The sequence below is a fragment of the Monocercomonoides exilis genome (assembly GCF_001643675.1).
Source record: "Monocercomonoides exilis strain PA203 chromosome Unknown scaffold50-658552, whole genome shotgun sequence".
Taxonomy (NCBI): domain Eukaryota; phylum Preaxostyla; order Oxymonadida; family Polymastigidae; genus Monocercomonoides; species Monocercomonoides exilis.
The window spans coordinates 503611-513961 of record NW_027150595.1 but is presented as its reverse complement, the minus strand read 5'-3'; the positions used below and the strand labels follow the sequence as shown (position 1 = coordinate 513961).

The 10351-nt window shown below is 35.9% G+C and overlaps 4 protein-coding genes across 4 annotated transcripts; all 4 read left to right on the top strand.

Moving 5' to 3' along the window:
• Nucleotides 1-2227, top strand: MONOS_12328 (uncharacterized protein; the record flags this gene model as incomplete). The annotated part of the gene is made up of 1 exon (XM_067864940.1): nt 1-2227. One exon carries the CDS (start codon nt 1-3, stop codon nt 1291-1293), a length of 1293 nt encoding a protein of 430 aa, XP_067720979.1. The 3' UTR covers nt 1294-2227.
• Nucleotides 2228-7755: 5528 nt separating this feature from the next.
• Nucleotides 7756-8501, top strand: MONOS_12327 (uncharacterized protein; the record flags this gene model as incomplete). Its single annotated transcript, XM_067864939.1, has 2 exons — nt 7756-7804; nt 7951-8501. 2 exons carry the CDS (start codon nt 7756-7758, stop codon nt 8499-8501), a joined length of 600 nt encoding a protein of 199 aa, XP_067720978.1.
• A 180-nt stretch (nt 8502-8681) lies between these two features.
• Nucleotides 8682-8942, top strand: MONOS_18171 (uncharacterized protein; the record flags this gene model as incomplete). Its single annotated transcript, XM_067871164.1, has 1 exon — nt 8682-8942. The coding sequence occupies one exon, from the start codon at nt 8682-8684 to the stop codon at nt 8940-8942; it is 261 nt and encodes an 86-aa protein (XP_067720977.1).
• Nucleotides 8943-9252: 310 nt separating this feature from the next.
• MONOS_12326 (uncharacterized protein) lies at nt 9253-10106 on the top strand (the record flags this gene model as incomplete). The annotated part of the gene is made up of 2 exons (XM_067864938.1): nt 9253-9411; nt 9837-10106. The coding sequence occupies 2 exons, from the start codon at nt 9253-9255 to the stop codon at nt 10104-10106; spliced, it is 429 nt and encodes a 142-aa protein (XP_067720976.1).
• Between the last annotated feature and the right edge of the window lie 245 nt (nt 10107-10351).

Sequence of the window (10351 nt, the reverse complement as noted above, 5' to 3'; positions counted from 1 at the left end):
ATGTCAGCCCAAACCACTTGTTTTATGAGCAGCTGTTCATTTTCATCAGTTAGCGACACATATGATGGCGGGATTGTTCATTCCCTCAACAACCCCTATGCCTCTTTGACTGCCTCAAACACCTCGTTTGTCAGATGTTGTCGTACAAGAAATGTTGTTTGCGAAGGAAATGCAGAGGTACCATTGAAGCCAGACAGACAGAACGAAACATTCAATGGAGCAAATTCATTCACTTGGTGCGAGTGGGATGGATCGAGGACAACAGGAGAAAGCGACTCGTATGCTGATGGAATATCGAGCGGAGGGGCAATCTGCATGTACAACCAGTCGTCGGCATCGGTGTCTGTTTCGCATTGCGTGTTCAATGGATGCATTGCATACAGCCGGGGAGGGGGAATAATGTGCTATAATATAAAATCCGTTGAGGTTATGAACAATTCTTTCAATTCATGCACCGCGCAAAATCAATTGGGGGGAGGAATGTATGCTTTTACGATTTCAACGTGTGTTCGGATCAGTGGATGTGAATTCCAGAATTGTAAAGCAAATAGCGAAGGTGGTGGTTTTCGATTGTACAGTTTTAATGTTTTAGGAACAGGATGCATTGGAGAAGAAGACGGAGAAGGAGGGAGCTCGTGTGTGTTTGACTGCAGTTTCACTTCATGCTCAATCACAAATAATCATGGCGGAGGCATGTGTTGTGCAAATATTCCAATCACACAATTCAAAATGAGGAGCATTCAGTTCATTTCATGTTCAGCATCTGCACATGGAGGTGGATTGGAGCTATATCCATACAGGCAAGCATCACAAAATGATGTAATTTATTGTTATTATTTGTTCTTTCATGAATGCAAATGCTCTGCAGATACACCATATGGGCATGATGTTGAATACGTTGATGCTTACAATGTCTATTTAAATTCAGGAAATCCGTTTTTTGAATGTTACACAACAAACACAGATGACCAGAGAGTGTGCTACGGATATAATTATACGGACTCCAAGGGTTGGTCATATAACCAAACATCAAAAAAGGATTGGCTGAAAAGAGGGATTCTCAACAGATTTGTGGCTGTGAGTGGTGGAGGTGAAGAAGAGTTATGTGGACTGGATGAGTCAAGTGCATGCCGAACCATTGGTGTTGCTGTTGAAAAGAGCGTGATCCAGGTGAGCCTGTCTGTCACACTGATGGGCGGGGATCACACAAGCGAAGCAACAACAGTTGAGATTGGAGAAAAGAAGATTTCAGTCATTGGGAAAGGAAGAGAGTGCTTTGTTGAATATATCTGAAAAAAATGAGATTGAGGAATGGAAGAAGAAGAAGAAGAAGAAGAAGAAGAAGAAAGAATAAAAGAAGAAATAACAGATGCAAGGCTGAAAGAAAAGAGGAATGAAATGTGGTGGAAGAATGAGTTCTGACAAAAACACAAGATGATAAAGTGCAAGAATGATCAGAGATAAGCAGAAAATTCTTATTAGAAATTATTATTTTTTTTTTGATGGCTTATCGGATTGTCAATTTATTTGATGATCCGTTCGGTGAAAATGTTGACAATTTAAAATATGTCAAATTCAGCACCTGCTTTTCTGAATTTTCCATTTGGAAAAGAACGCTGAAGGATGATGTGCTTGCCTGACTAGTTATTTCTCAAACAAATTTTTGCCTTCTGTTTTTAAATTAAATGAAACAGAACAATTTGAATATGTCTTTCTTGCATTTCATGAGATTGTTTTTTTTACATCACGGTTTTTATTTGGTTTATTTGTGCGGGTTTTACCCCTTCATTTCGCACGTTCACCTCCCAAGAGAAATTCATGTCATTGATATTGCTTATTCAATTCATATGCCTTTGTGATGTGTTACATTTATAGCTTTGTTTTTAGAGCTCTTCCATCAAACTTTTCAAAAAAAATTATCAAGATCTCAGAAAATTTTGATGAAAAGAATATTGTTCTTAAAGATAAATGATGTGCTCATTTCAAAAACAACAACCAAAACAACAAACAAAATAATGTTCAGTGTTTTGAAACAATAAGAAAAAAATGATCCATTAACTAAGAAACAGCCCAACATGAAATTGTATTCTCTGATCCCTTCTTCTTCCATATCTTTGAAAAAATATTTTCTAAGGAATCATAGAATAACTTTATCTTTCTTTTTGATTTTTGATTTTTCACTTCTTTTCTATCAAATAAGATTCCATTGACATTAATTCACAAAAAACTTCTTTCATAGCTTTTAATCGATCTATGCTGTTCGAATCATTAATAAAGTTCTATTAAAAATAACGCACGAAATAATAAACTGCAATTTCCAATCAAATTTAACATAACAAATGTTAATTCATTTTTAGATGAAACTTAATTCAAAGCACTTAATAAGTCATTTCATCGAATCACACTTAACCTTACATACTCATTTGACGTTAGTTGTGCCTGTATAGCATCGCAATTCTTAATGATCAAAAAATTCGAAAATTTGCAAAAAAAAAACTGTTATAATGGTTGAAATGAAGAAAACAATATTTTTTGATAGTTTTTATCCAATTCAATCAAGTTTCTTTTTTATTGAATTTTCAACATAAGCCTATTGCTTATTTATCCCTTGCCACAATCTTAAAAAAAAAGATCAAACTTCGTACAAAGTTATGATATGAAAAATAATGACCCATGTCTTCTCTCTTTGAATGAGGATGTAACTGAGACTCTTTGATCAAAGTGGTCATGAAATCGTTCAGGAAACTGCACGAAGATTTAAGAAAAGATATGTGACAAGTACCCACTAATGAAATGAATGTGTCCATTAGTTTATAACTAGTGTTGCAAAATTGTTCGCTGTGTGTATTAACTGTTGAGCTTTTATTATCCATGCCAATTTTTGCACTCAGGAAAAATCTCTGAATTGGGTTCTGCTTTAGCAACTTGCATTTGGGAAATTTGATTGATGAGTAGTCTCTTCTTCCTTTAATTCCACATATTGAATCAGATGTAGCATTTGGGCACAAATACAAACGATGGTACATTTTTTTATCTGATGAGCTGAGATAAACAGGAGAAAATCCAATAAACAAATTATTATTCACCACTTCAAATGCAATTTTGCTCAGGGGTAAATTTTTATTTGTTGGATGTTTGTAATCTTTGAAGTGATAAATTTGAACAAAAAAATCAAACATAATGTTAAGATCATAAGAGCAAACATTGCCTTTTTGGAGTTGATTGCAACTTCTCCAAAGTGATGACATGCCCTTTCTCCATTTGCAAAAGTTAAACATGCTTTATATATGCTGTGCACTTGAAAAAGAAATATTTAAATTTGTTAAAACAGTTGATAACTAGTTAATCAGAAAGAATATCAAACCACATAAGGATCTTTTAAGCTCAGTTTGAGTTCATCATTCAATTCGAATGTTGACAATAAGTCTTCTCAATCCATGTTTATATAATAATCAACAAATCTACTTATGACGGGAACTTTTTTCCTTTAGTGTCAGATTTTTCAAAAATCCGCAATTCAAATCTGCCGCTGAACAACCCATATTGATTTTTTTATAAAACAATTCCCTTTCGAAAAATTGTTGTTCGTGCTTTATTCATTTTTTTTTATTGTATTTATTAAATCCTGGTGTATTGAACTATGACGTAAAAAACTTTTCTCCGTAAGTCACATTGGCTTTTAAAAAAAGGCAAAGGCAGATTGCCGCAATGGTTTAATCTCAGCTTTTTGCTTCTGTGCTCTTCCCACTTTATCTTTCATGCTCTCCCATATCAACCTCAATGCCCCTGGTACTGCCTCTTTCATCTTTGTGTTCGATGCTGACTCCAACAGCTCTGTCGTGTATCTCATTTCCACAAATGTCACCACTGCTTCTTGCAACGTTGTTCTTCTCAATCCTCTGAGTAATTTCCATTTTTCTTCTTCTTCTTCTTCTTCTTCTGTGTTTCTTTTTCCTTTTGCTTTTCCCCCGTTGAACCTCTTTCTCTTTCGATTTCAATTTCTCTCTCGTTATTCTCAACTCTCTCAATTCTCTTCTGGAGCGATAAACAGCATTCAAGGCAGTGTAGTTGAGGAAGAAGATGAAGAAATGGAAGAAAACGGTGAAGAAGAAGGAGGAAAAGAAGACGAAGATGAAATAAATAGGGTCAGAAATTTATCTGTCCCCAAAAAATAAATCGGGACCAAAATTTTCTGGTTCTCAAGAGCACTTTTAGAAAAAAATAAATAAAAGAAAATTATTAATATATTATAATATACTATTTCTGAAAATATTTTTTCATATATTAATTTTTGTGAAAAGATCTGGTGTTTTTTGTTTTATTTTTAAGATCAAAGACTTGCTCGTATTTTCACGAGCTTTTTGTTTTGAGATTTTTAAGTATTGTTATTGTTATTGAACATAACTTCTTTATAATTTTGGTTATTTTTCATTGTTTAACACTTCGTTTTTTTATTATATTTTCCATTTCACTAAATTTAGATAAAATGGGTCGAAATATTTTGCTTTTTGATTTTTGTTCCATTCCGCTCAAACAAAAATTTTTCTCAATTTTGGAATTTTTCTATATTTTTTTGACATAGAAATGAAAATATTATCATGATAAGGTTGGTGAATATGTTTGGAACAAAACATGGTTTTTTTCATAAATGAATAAATTTTGCCCCAAATTTAAAATAAATTGTGAAATAAGAGTTACCATGTTTTTGTTCATTGAAGAATAGTTAAAAAACTGATTAATATGTGTATCACCGAAATTTTGAAATGAAAAAATATGATTTGAAGTTAAAAACACAAAAATACACAAAAACATGTTTTTTTGAATAATAATCTCGATCATTAAAAATTGAAGATTTTCATCCTTTTGCATATCTTTATTTATTGATAATTTATGTATTTACCCTTTAAAATTAACGAAAAAATTTATTTATTCAAATGCATTCTTTATTTTATCGAAATTTAGTGAAATGGAAAATATAATAAAAAAACGAAGTGTTAAACAATGAAAAATAACCAAAATTATAAAGAAGTTATGTTCAATAACAATAACAATACTTAAAAATCTCAAAACAAAAAGCTCGTGAAAATACGAGCAAGTCTTTGATCTTAAAAATAAAACAAAAAACACCAGATCTTTTCACAAAAATTAATATATGAAAAAATATTTTCAGAAATAGTATATTATAATATATTAATAATTTTCTATTATTTATTTTTTTCTAAAAGTGCTCTTGAGAACCAGAAAATTTAGGTCCCGATAAAAAAAAGGGGATATGATAAATTGCTGACCCTAGTGAAAACGTAAGGTTTTCATTTCATTTGCTTTTCCTTGTATTTATTCAGTTGCTTCATTTGTGAATAGCTTTTGACAGACTTTGCTGCATTCTGAAACAGTCCATTTATATTATGAGACATAAGTTCTCAAACGAAGAAACAGAAGAAAAGTTTATTTTGATTTCAATAAAATAAAATCAAGCTTTGTCCTGAGATTGATATTATCATCTCCCTTGTGCTTGTGGCTCGATCGCGAACGGCTGAAAGAGTATTTTTGAAGAATAAACCAAATTCAGCTGTTTTTGCATTTTCATTTTGTTAACATTTTTGGATATTTTCATTCTTTGAAAATGCGCAAGCAGATGATGTTGATGATAAAGACAGACGAAGAGTTGGATTTGATGTTTTGTTATCGTCATTTTTTCAAATGGAAGCAATGGAAAACAACAATCAGAAATATTCATATTCATCGTTCAGATCAAAGATTCCGTTTGATCAATTCTCATTTCTATGCTTCTTGCTCTGTTGCTTCCTCCTCTTGCACATTTATTATTATCCGCCTTCTTTCCCCTTCCAACCTTCTCATTCCCTTTCCATTTCCCTTTCTTTTTCTTTTTCTCTTCCTCTTCCTTTGCAGCTTTTTTCATTTCCACTATCTATTTCTCTATTCTCCATCTCTCTGCAATACTCCTCCTCACACGCCAGATGCATCAGTGCTTCATTCAGATTTCTAGTTAATCACTCTTCAAGATCACAAATAGCTCTGTTGATACAGCCACTGCTGTCTACATAAACAACAGCCATTCGAACTGCAGAATCAGCTGAACCAAATAAACTGTCACTCTCTTGTCTCCTCCGCTTCAATCAGGTGCATCATCACAGCCAAACACCCCGTTCCTCTCAAAAGCAGCCATAATGATTCGAAGTCAAACGCAAAAGTTCAAATTGATTGAAATTGAGCTTTTGTGAAACTGATTTGTGAAATACAAAGACGTTGCTTCCAAAAGTTGTCATGTTGCCAGAGTGGATAAAACTCTCTTCCATATTTGGTATCAATATCTAATTTCAAAGTTTCAAGCAAAAAAAGACAGCTTTTTGTCTTGTAATGTCACATTGAAACGCTCCTTTCCTTTAGTCAATTCGTTATCTTTTAATCTTTTATTTTCCAAATTGTCCTATTCTCTGAGTTCGAATATCTCTCGATCTCACTTCCTCCTCAACCTTTTATATTGTATATAACAAAAACCTCATTACCGTATCCCCACATGTTTTCATACGGCCCAGCTTCCATTGAGCACTGGCGTTCAGAGAAGGAGCAATTTTTAACACTGAGAATATCATATCCATCCAGCCACAAGGCACTAATCCCTGCGAGAAAGGAAAAGCAATTCAGAGTTGAGAGCAAGTTAAGTTGTCGGAGAAGAAATTGAAATGAGAATGAAGTTCGAGAAGAAGAAAGAAGTGAGATTGTCAATAAGCAGAAGAGGATGGAATGGAGGGAGAAATGAAGCTAAAAGAGATTAAAGGTGAAGAAGAAGAAGATGGAGAAGATTTCTAAAGATGAGTTGCATTCAATGCTGTCGCATCATCATCAGAACAAATATCCATTTCGTTTTCAGGTGACAAGTCAGAATTTTTTGCAGTTGAAGAAGGCCAGTCATTTACGATTGGACAGAATGTCTGTGTTATGATAGCAATCAAGGTCGAGTCTTGGTGTTCATCTGATCAGCAAATCTGTAATAACTATTGCTTTTAATCTCATCAGAATACATCGCAGATGAAGAAATAGATTGAACATTCAAATTTATCTGGTTTTGACTTTGTGTGATGTTAATTTGAACTTGTGCACCGCTGCATTCATGATGGCAGAATCTTAACACAATGTTTTGCAGAGTAACATTCGCAAAGAAGTTGTCCATTGCAATCGAGACACACGAAGTCACAGAATAAGCAGACGCGAATGTTCCTTGAAATTTTATTTGAAAGCAATCTCTGATGAAAATCAGATGAAAGTGAGCTTCGATCATTTGGACGGTGGATTTTTTTCTTGTGCTTGATGAGATGCAGCCAAAGGATAGAGGAGGAAAAATGTTAGAATTGCAGTGGAAGTCTGGTGGATAGGAAAGAGAGATATATTCGAAGGAGGAGAAGTGAGAGTGTAAATTTGAAGGGGAGAATGAAGAAAAGAATGACGGAAAAACAGAGTCTTATTTAAAAAAAATGACTTAAGAAATTCACTGACACCTTCTTCATTTATTGTTTTGATAGTTTGAATGACTGGACATAATAAAGCCACGACTGCTTTTCCATCAGAACAACAAATGGAAGGGATGGCGAAGCTTCGAAGCCTGATTCATACGAAGAGAAATATGAAGCAAAGCACATGAGTCAACAATGAAGGAGTTTTCGCTATGAACCTCGTGTGTTGAGAGACATCAACTGCAGATTCCTTCTATTGACATTCATTACAAATGACCGAATAATGAAGATGAAGGAGAATGTGGTGGAAATTGTTGAAGGAGTTGAAGAAGGTTAGGAAGAAGAAGTTGAAGGAGCAGAAGATAGAGTTGTTTTGTTTCATAATATTTTCATGAATGAATTAAAATATTATTTATTCGTTGTATCGCAAAAGTTGCAATATTAAAAGTGACAAAAACAACGAAGTTATAATATGAAGAAGAAGAAGAAGAAGAAGAGGAGGAGGAGGAGGAGGAGGAGAGGGAAAGAAAAGAGAGGGAAAAGGAAGAAGAGGAAGAGAAGGAAGAAGAGAAGGAAAAGAAACAAAAGAAAGAGAAAGAAGAGAAAGAAGAAAAGGAAGGAAAGAATGAGAAGAATACAGAGAAGAAAGAGGAAGAAGAAGGAAAGAAGAGAAGAGAAGAGAAGAAGAAAAAAGAGGAAGAGGATGATGAAGAGGAAGAAGAGGAAGAAGAAGAAGAAGAGAATTGTGATAATGAAAAAGAAGAAGTTGAAAAAGAAAAGAGAAGGAGAAGAAGGAGAAAAAGAAAAAGAAGAAGAAGAAGAAGAAGAAGAAGAGGAAGGAGAGGAAGAAGAGGAAGGAGAGGAAGAAGAGGAAGATACCAACGAAACGATAAGAATGCAATCAAAACTCAACGTAACTGCAAAATGTGCGGTGACTGGCCTGAGGATCCTCACTCTGTGGCTGTTGTGGATGTGCACCGCTACAACACGGATAAGGCAATTCTGTGGAAAGAGCATTTATTTATCTGAATGAAAAATGGTTTTTTTTACGCACGAGCTCACACTAACAGTGGAGACATTCAACCTCCTCGACGAAAATCTTTTCACAGAGGCTGATACACGCTTTCTGAAGAGTCTGCTCCATTTGACTTTCAATTTGAGTGCTGCTCCGCCGGGAAGCAAGACGTTTAGGAGATCGCGTGGCAAACGATGAGTTTATCCGAGGAGCATGCTGTGTTTGAGATCGGGCGAGGCGCGGTGAAGACGGCGATACATTTTTTGGAACAGGTATCCCTCAGAGAGGTGGATGCACCGATACAATTGATTGTGCTGCGGAACGAAGGAGGGGCAAGCGTTGACTGCAGCCTGTACCTGATTGAAGTGGAGTGGCTGAATGCTTCAGTGTCGGATTTCCCTCTGTTTGAGTGCCATGTCACGAGGGGTATTGTTCCTGCGTATGGGAAGCGATGATATACTGGAGCTTCCGTTCGCTGATGCAAATAGGTTATTTTGTGAGGATTCCAATCAAGCTGGAAAGCAGAAACAGTTCAATGAATGAAATGAAAGAGAATGCTGGAGGAGGAGCAGTTAAGAAAATGAAGTGATGGACAGAAGGTTTCACTCATATGGAGATTGTGCTGCAAGCGCTGTTGGCAAGCGACGACTTTATCGCGAAGGAAAGAGCAGAGCCGCTTGTACATGAAAAAGCGACAACAATTCCAGCTTTTCTTTTTCCACTTTCTGTTCAGCAATATTTATTGCATATGAGCGAATTAACTTAATGAGTGCGGAGAGTTGGATCATGGAGCGGAGGCTGGTGCACATGGCGTATCCACGTGCGAAGCTGCATCTCGCGCTGCAGAAGAGGGTGAATGAGAGAAGAGAGAAGAGAGGCAACCTGTTTGACTGGAAAAAGAGCCATCCGCTGATCAAGACGCAGGTTTTAACGATTCAGCCGATCAAAGTAAAAATTGCAGTAGGATAAAAGTGTGTGTGTGTGTGTGTGTGTGTGTGTGTGTGTGTGTGTGTGTGTGTGTGTGTGTGTGTGTTGTGGAGCTGCATGCACCGATAGCTGCACAAGTTGTGGATACTTCACTTCAGTGCAATATCAGAAAAGCGATCTTCACTTCCTCCATCTCGAAATTTTCAATTGAAAATCAGAATACTTCCACTTCTTTTGCTGTGAATAATTTTGAAGCAAGTTCAAAAGTTTTTCAGATCTTTTTGTATTATCGTTTCCCTTCAACACATCGTTCATCTTTTATGAATGCTTCTTCTTCATCTTCTTTATCTTAATTTGTTGCCTCCAACACAAACTCAGGCAATACTTATGATCACTCCATCATCGCCTCACTCTCCACACAGCACTCTCAACTTGGAAAAATCAAAGGAATTCCTTCTTCTTTTCCGATGCCTTCTCAATCTTCATCTTCCTCCTCGCTGGAAATTTCCCCACACAAACCAAGCATCTGCAAGCAGCCACTGAGAGTGGGTGTCATTGAGCGCATGACGAAGTCGCAGGGCACTCAGACAGCCTCTCAACTTGAGCAGTTCTGCCATGTCCTGGAAAAAGCGAGAAACAAAGAGAATCAGTTTATGTTGGCGCTGGCGAGGCAGCCTTTTGAACAGCTTTAAGCAGCTGCTGCGTTAACACTGCAATAGCGAACATTGACCAGTTGCACTCAGCTCAATGAGGCCACGAAACAGGCGCTGAAAGATAGCAGCGCAGGCAAATGTGGAGGAGAAGATAAGGATTTACAGAAGGAGAAGGTGAGGAAGAGATTGTGAACAATGAGAAGAAGAAGGGGGAAAGGAAGTTATGTTAGAGATGATGAAAGAGAGAAAGAAAAAGAAGAGTTTCAGCTAAAGAAAAGATTGAA